General features: G+C 42.9%; 1 protein-coding gene across 1 annotated transcript in view; it reads left to right on the top strand.

Moving 5' to 3' along the window:
- Nucleotides 1-7049, top strand: part of LOC145391718 (ionotropic receptor coreceptor Ir76b-like) — a 121460-nt gene extending 114411 nt beyond the window's left edge. The window contains exons 7-13 of the mRNA XM_080266254.1: nucleotides 496-654; nucleotides 1410-1593; nucleotides 2247-2440; nucleotides 2756-2855; nucleotides 3690-3882; nucleotides 4214-4408; nucleotides 6647-7049. Of these exons, the coding sequence (XP_080122380.1) occupies nucleotides 496-654; nucleotides 1410-1593; nucleotides 2247-2440; nucleotides 2756-2855; nucleotides 3690-3882; nucleotides 4214-4408; nucleotides 6647-7049 (1428 nt within the window). The remainder of the gene's footprint in view (nucleotides 1-495; nucleotides 655-1409; nucleotides 1594-2246; nucleotides 2441-2755; nucleotides 2856-3689; nucleotides 3883-4213; nucleotides 4409-6646) is intronic.
- The last annotated feature ends 10451 nt before the right edge of the window (nucleotides 7050-17500 follow it).

Genomic DNA, 17500 nt, shown 5'->3' on the forward strand with positions numbered 1-17500 from the left:
AAAGCCAGTAAAATATGCAATAGTGTACCAAGGTAACTTTGACTTTATTTACTCTACTCGTATATGGTTTTATTTTGATGCGAGATTTGAGGACAAGTATTGATTTGGATGAGTTATTTTATTTATAATTATTTTTATTATTATTATTATTATTATTAATATTATTATTATTATTATTATTATTATTATTGTTATTATTATTATTATTATTATTTTTTTTTTTGCCAGCTTTCTCAGTAACTCCCCATCATCTCCAAAGCACAAACTTACCTACCTCCCGCACTCACCCCAACCCCCCACCTACCCCAACCCCAACCTGTGATATACAAATCTGTGCGTCTTTCTCTCTCTCTCTCTCTCTCTCTCTCTCTCTCTCTCTCTCTCTCTCTCTCTCTCTCTCTCTCTCTCTCTCTCTCTCTCTCTCTCTCTCTCTCTCTCTCATCCTTTTCTCCCCAATTTCCTCCCTTCATCTCCCCTCTCCCTCTTCTCCCCCAGACCGCCGAGATGACCCTAATGCCTGTGACAGTGACGGCCAATAGGCAGGAAATAGTCGACGTCTCCCTCCTCCTGGGCACCACCACCTTCGGGATCCTGGTCAAGAAGCCTGAGTTTACCCCCAAGCCCGACGCCCTCCTTAAGCCCTTCAGTAACGAGGTAAGACGGGATTAGAGAACTTGAAATAATGGTAAGGAAGGATTAGGGAACTTAAAATTAACAACAGCCACCTTTACCTCGTGAATGAGTATAGAAAACTAGAAATAAAGATAAGGAGGAATTAGAGAACTTGAACAGCACCCACTTTTAGCTCGTAAATGAGTATAGAGAACTAGAAATAAAGATTAGAACGAATTAGAGAACTTAAAATTAACAACAGCCACCTTTAACTCGCAGATGAGTATAGAGAGCACATTCTGGGCAACACTGATCAGTTAGCTTTAGTTTATACGTAACCCAGGTGGCCTCCTTAAACCCATCAGTAACGAGGCATGGAATGGAAAATGAGTTCTTGATAATAACAACAGCGAAATACAATGAAAACCCTGTCTTTATTAATGCGTGTTTCAGGGTCGATTATTCCGCTATGTATTCGTTAACCATTGACTCTTGTGACACAGCTTTTGACTTCCAATGTACCCCATATGACACAGAAATTGACTCGTACTCTACCTCCATCTCTACAACTGTTGACTCTTCTTTCACCTTTTCTGTTTTAAGAATACGCTCAATACGGGTGTTGGAGCACTTATATACCTGCCTGACACCTACTAATCTTCCTCATACAGGTGTGGCAATGGATCCTGAGAACACACGTATATCTTCCACTTAGCAAACCTTTCTCGTACAGGTGTGGTGGGGGATCCAGGAAACGATATATACCTGTCTAACACCTGCCAATCCCTTTATTACAGGTGTGGTGGTGGATTCTGGGAGCTACCGCCATAATGGGGCCTCTTATCTACTTTATAATTGTGTTCCGGGTGAGGCTGTGCAAGGGGGACCCCACCCTCACCCGTATCTTTCCCTTCGACCAGTGTGTGTGGTTCGTCTACGGGGCCATGATGAAACAGGGAAGCATCCTGAAGCCCATATCAGGTGTGTGTGTGTGTGTGTGTGTGTGTGTGTGTGTGTGTGTGTGTGTGTGTGTGTGTGTGTGTGTGTGTGTGTGTGTGTGTGTGTGTGTGTGTGTGTGTGTGTGTGTGTGTGTGTGTGTGTGTGTGTGTGTGTGTGTGTGTGTGTGTGTGTGTGTGTGTGTGTGTGTGTGTGTGTGTGTGTGTGTGTGTGTGTGTGTGTGTGTGTGTGTGTGTGTGTGTGTGTGTGTGTGTGTGTGTGTGTGTGTGTGTGTGTGTGTGTGTGTGTGTGTGTGTGTGTGTGTGTGTGTGTGTGTGTGTGTGTGTGTGTGTGTGTGTGTGTGTGTGTGTGTGTGTGTGTGTGTGTGTGTGTGTGTGTGTGTGTGTGTGTGTGTGTGTGTGTGTGTGTGTGTGTGTGTGTGTGTGTGTGTGTGTGTGTGTGTGTGTGTGTGTGTGTGTGTGTGTGTGTGTGTGTGTGTGTGTGTGTGTGTGTGTGTGTGTGTGTGTGTGTGTGAGAGAGAGAGAGAGAGAGAGAGAGAGAGAGAGAGTATTATACTGTCTTCAAGATTCGTGTGTTGTACTGTTTATCAGAGTGATATTTTGTTCACTTCCATTTTTCAGAGTTTCCTTCGTCCTCTTGTTCTCCTGTGCGTTCTAAGTTATTCATTTGTTCTCCAGACTCATCCCGCATCCTGTTCGCGACCTGGTGGCTGTTTATCATGATCGTGACCTCGTTCTACACCGCCAATTTGACCGCCTTCCTGACCTTCAATGGCCTGGAACTGCCAATTAGGAAAGTGGATGACCTCAAACGCGCCCGTGATGTCTCGTGGCTCGCATTTAGAGACGGTGCCCTCATGGATGTCATACAGGTGCGGTATTAGGGGGATAAGGTGTAAGGAGAAAGAGAGAGGATGAAGTAGGAGAAAGGTTGACAGGAGAAATGAGTTAATAGGAGGATAAGATGTGAAGAGAAAGAGAGAGGGTGAAGTATTAGGAGAGAGATTGGAAAAATGGAGTATCAGGAGAGTGGGGTAATGGGAGGATGGTAATTTAAGAGAACTTGTACTAGGAGAACTGGGTATTATAACAGAAGAGAGGGACATTAGCAGAAAGAACGAGAGCTGCCGCACCTAGTTTCACAACACACCTGACCTCACCTGTCTCTTCTCACCTGCCCCACGCAGACCCACCCGAAGCTGCAGGTGTTGAGGGATCTGCAGCAGGAAGGCAGGGGGCGCTTTGTCATCAGCAGGGAGGAGGCCCTTGAGCTGGTCCGCACAGGAGGTAAGTACACAAGCAGGGAAGTAAGCATGTAAGCAGGGAGTTGGTAGGTACACAGGTAGGTAGGTAAGCAGGGAGGTAGGTACGCAAGTAGGCAGGAAGGTATGTAGGTAGCCAAGGCGGTAAACAGGCAGGTAAGAGGTAGAGAGGGGGATATGCAGGTGGGAAGAGGAAAAGGTATGCAGATAGGCAGGGGGGCAGGTGTGCAAGTAGACAGGTGGGTAAATAGGCAGGCAGGGGGTAGGTACTAAGGTAAGTAGGGAGGTAGGAAGATAGGTAATAAGTAGCTGGGGAAGAGGATTGGTAGGTAGACACGAGGGTACGTAGGTAAGTAGGTAGGTAAATAAGTAGGCAGGCAAGGGGAACAAAAAATAGGTAGACATGAGTACAGGTAGCTAGGCAGGTATTCAGGGAGGTAGAAAAATAGGTATGAAAGTAAGGGGTAGATAAGTAGTTAAGAAAGTAGATAGACAGGGAGGTAGGAAGGTAGGTAAGTAAAGAGGTAGGCAGAAAGGTAAGAGGGCGGGTAGGTTACTAGTTAGGCAAGCAGGAAGGTAGGAAGTTATGGGGTAAGGAAGTGTTTTGGAAGTACAGAACGAGGTGAGAAGGGAAACTATTTTTTTTTCGTGGGAAGATGGGGTAAGCAAAGACTTCACCTACACTTCCCCATCTAAACCTCCTACACTAACTTAAGTATGTACACCTAAACACTAACACACTCACACCAATACACTGACACCTTTCTCATCCAAACATACACCCACAATTGCCACACCATCAAACACCACACCTATACACTTCACACACACACCACAAAAATCAACGTCCCTTCCTCAGATTACGTTTACATCGACGACATGCAAGTGCTCGACTACCTGATTCAAGAAGACTTCAAGAGGCAGCGTAGACTGAATAGCAACAAGACCTGTGGCTTTTATACGACGCCTCTGGAGACGGGACGGGATTTTGTGTTTTGGTACGGCTATGGGTTCCGGAAGGGCAGCGAGTATCAGGATAAATTCAACAGCTTGTAAGTAGTGTTTATTATTTTTCTACTACTACTACTGCTACTACTACTACTACTACTGCTACTACTACTACTACTGCTACTACTACTACTACTGCTACTACTACTACTGCTACTACTGCTACTGCTACTACTACTACTACTGCTACTACTACTACTACTGCTACTACTACTACTACTACTGCTACTGCTACTGCTACTGTATGATTGTGCCCTAGTTCTCACCAGCTCTCCTGCAGGATTGTCAACTTCCAATTCTTTTTGTATTTTTCTTCACTGTCCATAGTCACTCATTTCCATTACATTTCTTTACCCCATTCTTCCCTGTCCGCAGCTTCCGTCGACTCTCCTTCTTCGGGATCCTGAACTTCCTGCGAGACAACGCCACGGCCAGCGGTCCTGTGTGTACGTTACCCAAGGGTTTCAAGGACAGACCCCTGCAAAACAAGGACCTCTATACCACCTACGTCGTCGCTGCCATCGGTATAGCCTCCTCCTGCTTCGCCCTCATCTTCGAGTTCTTCTGCAGGTGTGTGGACGCTTGGGCAGGTGTGAGGGGTTGTATTTCAGGTGTGTAAGTGTATGCCTGGTCCTCTTTAGTCAGTTTGCTTTCACCTGAGGGAACTGGACCATTTTAAGAACGAATACTACGTCGTGGTTTCATGACATTAGATGAGCCCCAGTGATGAGGTAGGAATGAGTCTCCTTGGTCAGAAGTCAAATCAGCAGCCCAGTTTGACTACACCTGGCCATCATCTAACCTAAAAAGAATTAGAGCTGTCAGATTAGAGTCAGGTTAATACGCCCTATAGTTCTATGGGTGCCAGACACAATGGTTCATCCCCCAAAAGAACGATAGGACAAGTTTCTATCAAATAAAAATAATACCAGAAACGTAAATTAGTCGACCATTTAATCTGGATCACTTGAATGAACTTGGGACCCTTATGCTCTGCAGATGACAGTATGGAATGAGGTGTTAGTGACGGTATAAGATGGCTTGCTGGTGTTAGTGAAGGTATAAGGTGGCTTGCAGGTGTTAGTGAGGATATAAGGTGGCTTGCTGGTGTTAGTGAGGGTATAATGTGGCTCGCAGGTGTTAGTGAAGCTATAAGGTGGCTTGCAGGTGTTAGTGAAGCTATAAGGTGGCTTGCAGGTGTTAGTGACGGTATAAGGTGGCTTGCAGGTGTTAGTGAAGGTATAAGGTGGCTTGCTGGTGTTAGTGAAGGTATGAGGTGGCTTGCAGGTGTTAGTGAAGGTATGAGGTGGCTTGCAGGTGTTAGTGACGGTATAAGGTGGCTTGCTGGTGTTAGTGAAGGTATAATGTGGCTTGCTGGTGTTAGTGAAGGTATAAGGTGGCTTGCAGGTGTTAGTGAGGGTATAAGGTGGCTCGCAGGTGTTAGTGAATGTATAAGGTGGCTTGCAGGTGTTAGTGAGGGTATAAGGTGGCTTGCAGGTGTTAGTGAAGGTATGAGGTGGCTTGCAGGTGATAGTGAAGGTATAAGGTGGCTTGCAGGTGTCTCAGAAGGGCTAGGTAGGTGTGGGGTACTTCATGCAATTATGTGAACGCTCGAGAAAGAAGGATTTTTGTGAAAGTAGTTTGGGTTGGCTTCTTGGTGTTTGGGGAGGATTGGATGGGTGTGGGGGAAGAATTTTGAGGTTGAGGTGTGTGAAGGTAATGTGTGGGATATTCTAAAGGAGTGAACGTTGTTGTACAGGTGTGTGAGGTGTGTGGTGATTGCTGTATTATAATCATGTGAGGAGACTGTTAGTTATTTCAGAGATTTCTTGAAGTGCGTGAAGACTACGAGCAGGAAGGTTTGCAGGGAAGATTGCATACTGGTGGAAGTTGAAATAAAGCAGTTCTCGTTTCCATGGCAACTGAGGACAGAGTAATGCATTTTGTGGTAAAAAGAAAAAAAGAAAGGAAAAATAAGAAACAGTAGGGAAAGGGAGAGTTAAAAAAAAATAAATTCTTACATTCCACTGTGTTTAGATGTCCCCCACCACACACACACACACACACACACACACACACACACACACACACACACACACTCTCTCTCTCTCTCTCTCTCTCTCGTGTGTGTGTGTGTGTGTGTGTCCCTCTCCAGAAAGTCCTGCCTCTTAACATTATCTTCAGTCGGTCCTCCTCTATTTTGTGCATTTGCTTTGTCCTGCAGTGGAATTTATGTATTTTATTTTCTGTTTAACTTTCTTTTGTTCTTTTCCCATTTTGACTTCGATATCTTGTCCAGTTACCTTATTCTCTACTTGTTTACATTTCTCCTCTGCATAGAACCTTATCTCTTATATTTCAGCTTTCTCCCTCTGTCACTCTCCCTTCTATATCATCTTAATCGTTATCTAAAGTTAGCCTTATCTTTCATCCTCTCTATAGATACAAATACACAGTCTCTTCTATGTAGCTTTCTTTCACCTTCACAGAATATTATATCCCATCTGTCAGTCTTTCTCTGTTTTTCTTCTTTTTTCATTAGGTACAAACACACACTTTATCTGTTTACGCGTATATTTGTGGTGACCCTTGCACAGAATCTTATGCCCTGTCTATATTTCTCTCCCTATGTATCTTCCCCTGCGCAGATACAACCCCAGGGGGAATAAACTGCGCACCACCAATCTTACATCCTATCAGTCCTTACCTGTTTATCTTTTTCGTGCGCAGAGCAGGGGAAATAAACTGCGCACCACCAGTCTTATATCCTATCAGTCTTTTCTCACCTGTTTATCTTCTCGTGCGCAGATACAACCGCAGGCGGAACAAACTGCGCAGCACCACCACCCCCATCTTCACCATCACCCCTCAGACAGGCGGCGGCCCCACTCGTCGCTTCCAGTGGGACGAGACCTTACCCCCCTTTCCACAGTCTCGATCTCGGGCACCTTTTGAGGCCAGGTACCCCCAATACGCAGGTCATCCGTACCCCCCCGTCGCCAATCTGGAGCCGGAGAGTCACATCATCCCAGGTAAAATAAACAAAGCGAATGTCATGTGGGATCAGAGAGCAGGGAAACTGATAATGAAAGATGTGAGCCAGCTGAGTGGAAATGTGGCCTATATCAATGGTGTACCCTATACATTCTTGCAGTATCAGGGTCAAGATGGGCCTAAGATGCAGAAGATGATACTTGATGATCTAATATAATGGCTTTGCATCATTAAGGGGGGTAATTAGGCCCTACAGTCCAGGTGTCTTGTCTTCAACTTTGACTCCATCCTGTCTAGAAGAGCCGTATAGTGAACCTACATACTAGAAAACTATGGTCCAAACAGAAGCCAAAAGGCCTATGTACAAACTCAACTATACCTTTTTTATACTCTAATTTGGCCCAAAATTACCATCTCTCCTTCTTGAATGCCAGGTCATAAAAATCGATTATCACCAGAATACGATGCTAGTCACGAAGCAGTGCCATGGAAAGGACTTGGAACCTTAGTATTCTTTCGCCACTGTGGTGCGTGAAATGGACTGCTAAAAGACGAGGATCTGGGCCAAAATAAGGTCAAAAGAGTATAATTTTTGGCATCTTTCCAGAACGTAAAGACAGCTTTGAGATGGGTCCCTTATTCATGTCTCTGCTTGTAAGGAAATTATTGGCAGGTTTAACAAAATACCTTGGGTTTCTTGGCATCCTCTATCGTGAAAAACTTGTTACTCTTCTTATTAATGGGTTTTATTTCAGATTAATAGAGATTCCTTGGACTGAAAGGATTAAGGATTTATAATGACTGGAGGGGAGGAGAAGCTAGGTTAATAAGCTCTAAAGTAAAGGTAGGAAGATTAAGGTAATAGGGGCCATTTTCAAAAATTTTTAATATAAGAATAAAAATGTAATTAGAATAACCTCAAAAAAAGTGGGGTAGATGAGATGACTAAGATGGATCCTGAAATTACGAAGATAACAGGGACCTTTTTCAAAAATTTTTAATATAAGAATAAAAATGTAATAAGAATAAGAATAATCTCAATTAAAGTGGGGTAGATGAGATGACTAAGATGGAACCTGAAATCATTGAGAATATGGTCAGAAATATGACTATAAAGATTAGGTCATTACGATGTTGATAATGGTAAGAAGTGATGTGGGAGAGACGTAACAATAATTAGGTAAGAGTAATGTACTGTTAATGACTGTTTATGTTTAGCCTTCATGTACTTTAATATTAATTGTATGCATGTTGGTGTCCACTCAGATTAAATACAAAAGACTTTATAATTGTCACGTAATTAAATAGATAAGAGTCACGTACGAAATAATAATACTTGATGTGTAGTGAAGTAAGTCGTAGGGAAATATTATAGGCTGTTTGACCTCACTTGACAGAGCCCTCACACTTGGCCCAGTCGATGGCCAGGTGTGGTCTGATTGGAGGGTTAATTTGACTAGCAATCAAGGAGACTCATACGTACCTCATAACCAAGGCACAGGATTTCATGCCCCCACGACTTAATATTTAAGTTGTGTGACCCTGTTCCGTCAGATAAAAACTGAGTATAGAAAATAATGATAAAAGAATAATGTTACAAAGATAGCTATAGTCCTTTTACTTTAACTTGGACTAAACGGCCACCTTCCTAACTTGAACGTTGAGCTGTAACACTAGATTAACACTGGAAATTGGTACTAGTCACGAAGAAGTCCTATGGAAATGATGCTGAGTTGTAGTACTGTCTGCCATCAAGGAACGTGAAAGAAGCTGTAGGCGGACGAACATCAGGCCAAAGTTAGGGTGAAAAGAGTAGAGGAAAGTTGACGAGGGGGTGAGGAGGGGGAGACGAACAACCAGGCGAAGGAATTAGGAAGGAGTATGGATGCAGGTTTGGTGGGTATATGGGAGTATTGTGAAAGAAAAGGCTAACTTGTGATTGCATGAAATTCGAAGTCTCGGTTATGAGGTAGGAATGAGTCTCCTTGGTTACTAGTCGCACTTTCCTTACCATCTGACTACACCTGGCCATCATCTAAGCTGAATAGGGGTTTCGGGTATTTGTCAGGTGAGAGTGAATGTCCTATATCACACCCACCTAAATAGTTGCTCTTAGATAATTGTAAGTTCCCCTCTCTTGGACCACAGGAGTTCCAATAGACTAATTTTTAAGGCTTTAATGTGGTACTCGTAGAAAGCTTTGTGGAATTAAGGACACACAGAGGAGGGTGTTAAGCAGCTGTGGTGGTAAGCTTTGTGGAATTAGGGACACAGAGGAAGATGTTAAGTAGCTGTGGTAGATAGCTTTGTGGAATTAAGGACACGGAGGAAGGTGTTAAGTAGCTGTGGTAGAAAGCTTTGTGGATGTTAGGACACACAGAGGAAGGTGTTAAGTAGTTGTGGTAGAAATCTTTGTGGGTGATAAAGACACAGAAACATAAGTGCACGACATGATTGGTAACTATGCATGGCTAAAATATAAAGGAATGTCAGCTATCACAATTTAGTTAAGAGTATTGTAACTATGGTCTAGAGAAAGACGTGTTGTATGTTAGTTCAGAAGAAAGAGAGATCAATTTCCACGAGTTCCCTGGGAGCGTTGTCTGGGTTTAGCACACACAAAAAAAGTTAAAGTGAAATGTATGGCTTGGATTTTCGTGGATAATTGGCAGATAGAATGTGATAAAATTCTTGATGTGGATAATAAACAGGAATTTGTAATATCCCACAATGCTGTTTTTTTTTTTTTTCATTTGCCAAACTAATGACTGTTGTTTCACTTCACGTTAGATGCCAGAAAGTATGTGGTGAAATGAGGAGCCTGCAAGCCTTGAGTGATGTAGGTGAGTGGTGTGGTGTGGTGTGGTGTGGTGGTGTTGTGGTGTGGCGTGGCTTGGTGTTGTGGTGTGGTGTGGTTTGGTGTTGTGGTGTGCTGTGGTGGTTTTGTGGTGTGACGTGGCTTGGTGTTGTGGTGTGGTGTGGTGGTGTTGCGGTGTGCCGTGGCTTGGTGTTGTGGTGTGGTGTGGCTTGGTGTTGTGGTCTGGTGTGGTGGTGTTGTGGTGTGGCGTGGCTTGGTGTTGTGGTGTGGTGTGGTGGTGTTGTGGTGTGGTGTGGTGTGTCTTTTGGCCTGCCCTCTCATGTGGTGCTACCCCTGCAGTGTAGTGATAGAGAAAAACGGTGTCTCTTTCTTGTAATGACCTTTTTGTGATGATGTGCTTGCAGGTGTGGTGTTATGAGCTGATGTGATGTGCTGTGCGGTGCTGTGGTGATATATAAAACAATGTATCCTATTTCCTGTAACGTTCTTTTTCGATGTGATGTACCTATGTGCTGATGTGTTGGTATTGTGTTCTTTTCCGATTTTGCTTTGCTCTGTGTTTTGTGTTTGCTGTGTTTTACGGTGTTGTGATGTGCTGTGTTGGGTGTTTCTCAGGCCACATTTTGAACCATATCACTGTTTGGATTCATCTCGTTTTGAACTACATGACATTGGATTCAATTTGGATTCATCTCACCAGCATTTTGAACTATTTGACCGCTTATATTTCTCTCAGGTGATCAAAATTATCGATATAAAACTTGATTTAAAAAAAAAAAAGACGTCCATACCTGTGAATTAAGGTGATTAGGTTTATATTAATGTGGTGTTTATTACTGTGTAGTGTCTGACAAACGTAATTATGTCTTTTAAGTAACGGTGAATTAGTACTGTGAATTGGTCCAGGTTGATTAGTACAGGTGAATTAGTACAGGTGAATGAGTACAGGTTAATTAGTAGCCAGGTAGTACAGGTGAATTGGTACAGGTTATTACTGAGGTAAATTGATCCAAACGGCATGTGTTGGTGGAGCATGACTCAAGGATAACCTGGAGCATGAGAATCGAAGCATGAAAGCACAAAGGAGCACAACTAAACAAGGCCAAAAGCATGATAAAGAAGGTCTAAATCATAAAAACAGAGCATGAAAAGAATGAAAAAGCATGACAGCACAAAAACCGAAACATGACAGGAAAGGAGCATGAAGCAGGGACACAAGGATGACAAGACCAAAGCTGCAGCATGTCAGATCTATGAGCATGATGAGGAGGCCCACAGCATGCCCATGGAAGCGTAGAGTGAGGCACAAGAGTGAACACCATAACACGTAAACAGAGTGAGGGGCGTCTCTGGTTGCCATGGCGACCCACTAACCCAAGATGCTTCTCCTATCACAACAGCCAATGGATGATTCGGATGGAGAGGGGATGGAGACCGATGATGAGGGAACGGACGGAAGGTGGAGAGGGCAGCCGGGAGAGGAGATAGAGAGGGAGAGGAGAGGAGAAGAGAGAAGATAGAGAGAGGAAGTGAAAAGAACAGAAAGAAAGGACTGGATAAAAGGGACGCAGTGAGGAGAAGGACACAGATAAAGAAAGGAAAGAAAATGAAAACAGGAAGAAACAGAAAATTGACAATAAGGAAGTAGAGAGAAGAGAGAAAAATAATGACCAGGAAGAAAAAGAAGAAGAAACAAGGGGATAAGGAACAGGAAATAAAAGGGAAGTTTAGAGAAGGAAATACATGAGAGGGAAGGCACTGAACTGGACGCGAGGAGTTTGTTGGGTGATCAAAAGTACAAAGACGGACGTAAAAAAAAAAAATGAATAACTGGGGTGGATAAAAAATGGAAAGTGAAGCAGGGGAAACAAATATAAAATGCAGAGGTCAGTGAGTGAGAGGAGTTATGGGATGAAAGAGACACAGGCAAGAAGGGGAAGGAGGACAGAGTGGAAATTATTTTAAAAAAGGGAGACAGAGTGAGTAATTCGAATAAGCGTGAAGACGAAAGGTGGAAAGGAAGAGACGGACGATGGAGAGGACAGCGAGTGATGGAAATTTACGGAGGGTGAATGAAGATAAGGAAACAGCGACAGCAAAAACGATAAAACTGACAGGAGTGAGAGGAGACAGTGAATTATTTGGACAGACTGGATGTAAAATGAAAGAAGAAGGATGAACAGATTGAAGTCTTTATCAAGCCCCCTCTATTTCGGAAAGACTCTCTCTCTCTCTCTCTCTCTCTCTCTCTCTCTCTCTCTCTCTCTCTCTCTCTCTCCCTCTCTCTTCAGACGATTTTATTCAGCTTAAGAGAGATGTCGTGAAGAAATTTTTAAACCCCCTTCCCTATCATGAAATATTGTTGTTATTCTTTCTCTCCCAGACGATTTTATTGAGGGAGGATTTGTAGAAGAGGAGGGGTTGGTGAAGGCTGCATCTAACCCCTCCCTTTCGAAGTCTCTCCCATGCTGAATGAAACCGTCTGAGGTAGCATGAGCAGGATAGAAACAGGCACTCGACTTGAAGGGAGTTTTGGTATTTTCAGACGATTTTACTCAACTCTGGAAGGATCTGTATCGGTGGAGGGGTTGGTGAAGGCTCTGTGTAACGTCTCCAGTTCGGAAAGTCTCTCCAAAGCTGAGTAAAATCGTCTGGTGGCAACGAGATAAACGAAAAGTACTCTCAGGCTCCCAGGACTCCCTCTCAGCTGAATAAAACCGTCTGGTATTAGCTGTTGCATTAAGAGTTGCCCCAGCATGAGAGGGTTCAAATAGACAGCTGTATGTGGTGTTGGCAAAGAGGGGTTGAGAAATACAAGCAGCTTTATGTGGTGTTGGCATAGAGGGGTTGAGGAATATAAGCAGCTTTGTGTGGTGTTGGCAAAGAGGGGTTGGCAAAGACGGGTTGGCAAAGAGGGGTTGGCAAAGAAGGGATGAGAAATATTCGTTCCATTAAGGCCTGTGGTAGTTTTTAAGAAGAAATATTATTGTCCTTATGCTCAAAGTTAGGAAAAAAGTACAAGTATTTTCCCTTTGCTTATTATATGACTTTACTTTCTATTTCTAAACACAGCAGACTGATCATGTATGTGTGTGTTTTTTTTTGTTTTTCATAGTTCACCTGTCTCAGTTAAATTTATAGGTAAGAAATACAGGTGTGCTATATGGTCATTAACACCTGACGTAAAGAAATATGTAATTTTTCACGTGCTGGAGAGGTGCCTTCACGTGGTGGCACTGATATAACCGGTTGGTGGAGCTACCTGGCTATACAGACGTCCCTCGCCTCTCCTCCTATCCCCCGAAAGGAGGATGATGGACTGCAGGAGGGGGACAACTTCACCCTGCGGTCCACTGGGTTCACACTCCGATGAGCCTAAGGTTGCTACTACTACTACTACTACTACTACTACTACTACTAACACCTGATAGTCTTACATTTATGGGACACGAGAGAGGACTATATATATATGTACCGTAGAATTATATATCTGCTGTAATTAGGATGCAAGCACAACGTTGTTAATATAATTGTTTTAGATGTATAAGAAGGGATGATTATAGATTGTAGGTGGAGATTATAGGCACAGTAGTTGTTTTGTATCAGTTATAGAGTCAGGCAGATTTGGACACTACTTGTAATTTGCTGGAGTAGTGGAAGTCTGGACGCATTATCCTAGCTACTGGACCTACTGTGTAAGATGTCCTAAATGACTGATGATTGTGTCCTAAATAATTGATGATCTAAATGATTGATGATGTCCTAAATAATTGATGTCCTAAATGATTGATGTCCTAAATGATTGATAATGATGTCCTAAATGATAGATGATGATGTCCTAAATAATTGATGTCCTAAATTATCTATTATGATGTCCTAAATGATAGATGATGATGTCCTAAATAATTGATGATGTCCTAAATAATTGATGATGATGTCCTAAATTGATGACGGTGCCCTAAATTGGGTCAGGGTCGAGGTATAATCAATGAGCAGTATATACGAGGAAAGAGTGAGTCTCCTTGGTTACTAGTCAAATTAACCGACCAGCCTCACTACACCTGGCTATGAATGAACTAAAAAAGGGTTATGGATCATTGTCAGGTGAGACTATAGGCTAGGGTTAGAAAATAATGAGTCTCCTTGGTTACTAGTCAAATATACCCACCTGTCTCACTACACCTGGGAAGCAATTAAGGAGAAAAGGTGTAGCTGATCGTAAGGTGAAAAAAAAAATTATTTCTTGTGTTTTGAGTGGATGGCTCTGATGGGGTTATTTTTGTCTGTCCATTACTTAATCATCTCCCACTACCAAACCCACGCCCACACCTGCAGACTGGGCCATCACCACAAACACATGATTCCACTTATTTTTTTTTAAACCCTATTAATAGACCACTTTGTATATAGGAAAAAAAATGAATATATATGATGGGGTATGACATATTAAAGTATAATATTAATGTTGGTGGATGTGTATGTTATAGAAGATTATAGAACGTTAACACGTACAAGATTAATATAAGTGTGCACTATTGATTGTTTTATTGTTACCAGTATAAGTATAATTTGATGATGATGATGATAATAATAATAATAATAATAATAATTCTCTCTCTCTCTCTCTCTCTAAGACAACTAAGACTCTCTCCTGGAGTTGGCACGGCCGCTTAAGTAATAATAATCGTCCATCACAAAGTATAAACACCAGAATATCAGCGAAACAGGTGCTGGTGATCGCCCCCATGGCTGAGAATAATGGTGTTGGAAGCCCTTCATCCCACCCCTGTCAGAGCGAGTTGGCGATTGTCTTTTGTTATCCCAGTTGGCGCGTAAGTGTTTGGGTCTGGCGTCTATACTTTTAAAGCCGTGTAGACAACTTTTTTTTTTATTTTGGTTTTTTTAGGCTATTAAGGTCAAATTTGAGTGACTATACGGCCAATTGTTTAACGTTTTCACAGCCAAAAATGTGAATGAAATTGTTATATATGGCGCTATGATTTGAAATGACTTGGTTCTAAATGGTTTGTTGTTTTTACGTTTATACTTTTCGACACCACCGTCTGAGTTTTTTATATACCCTGTGGACGGATAAAATACAGATACGAAGATAGTGAAAAAATTGAGATTATTATTATTATTATTATTATTATTATTGTAGTAGTAGTAGCAGGAATAGTAATAGTCTTTGCTCATTCCTACAAGAGGTCTCACCTGTTGAATTTAATCGACTAGAGGTAGAGAGAATATTAAGCTACACCTGTCACCCCACACCTGTCACTCCATACCCCACACCTGTCACCCCACACCCCACACCTATCACCCCACACCCCACACCTGTTACTCCACACCTCACACCTGTCACCCCGCATTCCATACCTGTCACCCCGCACCCCACACCTGTCACCCCACACCCCACACCATTCACCCCACACCCCACACCTGTCACCCCACACCCGTCTTTACCCAAACTGTCAGAACTACACCAAACTTTATATACGAAAGATAAATTGATCGCAAACCATCTCTGTTGATCTCATTAGGGAGGAAGGAAGGACGGAAGGAAAGAAGGAAGGAACGAAGGAGGGAGAGAGGGAGGGGAGGAGCGAGGGAGGAAGGGAAAGACGGAAGCGTAAAATGATATAGAGGGAAGGGGAAGTAAAGAGAGAGAGAGAGAGAGAGAGAGAGAAGCAGGTGGAGTGACACAATTACAGAGCTGAAGAAAGAGTCCATTTGGGGGAGGATGAGTCAGGGGGAGGGAGGAGAGGGGAGGAGGAAAGGGGAGGAAGGGAGGGAAGAAGTGAGGTAAGGGAAGGGAGAGAGAGAGAGAGAGAGAGAGAGAGAGAGAGAGAGAGAGAGAGAGAGAGAGAGAGAAACATTTTACCCTCCTTCCATTTTCTCTACCTTCCCCTTACCTCTCCCCCCCTATCTCTCTCTCTCTCTCTCTCTCTCTCTCTCTAAAACATTATCTAAAAAGTCTGCGGCATTCGAAACAAACATTTCAAAATCAAATTAAAATATAAATAGGACGAGTGAGAGAGAGAGAGAGAGAGAGAGAGAGAGAGAGAGAGAGAGAGAGTACGAACGAGACACATACGCAAAAATAACAGATGAGAGAGAAATGACACAAAAATAAGTTGAGGGATCCAAGCACATTACTGTTACCCAGGAAACCATTTACTACGCTGGGAAGTAACCATATAACCACCAAATGGTGCCTCGTGGTCTTGTGGGTTAGGGCGCTTGAACAGGATTGGGTTCGCAAGGGTCTACATTTGAGGGTCTGTTGAGGTTGAGTGCAGAAACAATGCTACTCAGGGGAGGGTGAGGCTGGCTATCCTTGTCTTAAATGTCAGGATTGAGTGGCCTAGCCGCGGGACCCTACGCTTTTGACAAGGAAAAGTGAGTGTATGACAGAGATAGTGAAAAATAAAAAAAAAATAAATGAAGGAAGGAAGGAAGGAAGGAAGGGAGGTAGGAAGGAAGGAAGGGAGGTAGGATGGAAGGAAGGACGGAAGGAATTAGAGAAGAGTAAAGAGTGAAGGAAAGAAGGAAGGAAGGAAAGAAGGAATAAAGAAAGACAGAATGAATGAAGGATGGAAGGGAGGGAGGAAGGAAGGAAGGAAGGAAGGAAGGGAGGGAGGAAGGAAGGAAGGAAGACGTAAAGAGAAAAAGAAGGAAAGAGGGATGGAAGGAAGGAAGACGTAAAGAAAGAAAGAAGGAAGGAAGGAGTAAAGAAAATTAATGAAAAAATAAATAAATAAATAAAAACAACTCAGTGTATTATTTAACCCCTTCATACCGACGATTTTTTTTTTTTACTTCTAGCCTCAAGACGATTTTTTTGAGCTGAGGGGGGGGGATTTTTTCGATTTTATTTTTTTTACTATATCTTTCGTTAAATCCCCCCGAGAGGCTTTCCCTAAGATGACTAATCCATTCAGACCGATGGTGTATTCTTTCTCTTTCTCTCCTCCAGACGATTTCCCTCAGCTGACTCATCTATCTACCTATCTGTCTACCTATCTACCTATACATCTGTCTATCTATCTACAGACGATTTTATTCAGCTGGAGTTCTCTATCAGTCAAGCTATCTATCCACCTATCTATCTATCTATCTATCTATCTATCTATCTGTGTGTGTGTGTGAGTGTACGTCAAAATCTTCCGTCCTCCATCTATCAGTCTATCTATCTATCCACTTATCTCTCTATCTATCCATGTGTGTGTATGTGTGTGTGTATGTGTGTGTGTGTGTGTGTGTGTGTGTGTGTGTGTGTGTGTGTGTGTACGTCAAAATCTTCCGTCCTCCATCTATCATTCTATCTATCTATCCACTTATCTCTCTATCTATCCATGTGTGTGTGTGTGTGTGTGTGTGTGTGTGTGTGTGTGTGTAAAAATCCATCCAATTCTTAGTCCTGGGATAAAACACTGTCTTTCTGAAGGTGATTTTTGGGGTAGGTCTTGTGCTCCTAAATTTAAAGTGGGTGTAGATGGGTGTAGTTAGGATAGTGTATGTAGGATTGTGTAGTCATGGGTGTTCAGAGGGTTCGAGGTTGGGTTCATGAAGCCTCGAACCCTTGAGGTGTGGTAGTGTGTGGCAAACTGTGGTAGAGGAAGGAGATTTGGTGATGCTTGTGTTCTTGCCTAGTAGTGAAGGAAGGCGTGCATAGTAGTGGTAATAGCAGAGAAGGACGACGTACATAGTAGTGGTAATAGCAGAGAAGGACGACGTGCATAGTAGTGGTAATAGCAGAGAAGGACGACGTACATAGTAGTGGTAATAGCAGAGAAGGACGACGTGCATAGTAATGGTAATAGCAGAGAAGGACGACGTGCATAGTA

This window comes from Coenobita brevimanus, chromosome 19 (genome assembly GCF_032717465.1).
Source record: "Coenobita brevimanus isolate Jiangsu-jjx chromosome 19, ASM3271746v2, whole genome shotgun sequence".
NCBI lineage: Eukaryota > Metazoa > Arthropoda > Malacostraca > Decapoda > Coenobitidae > Coenobita > Coenobita brevimanus.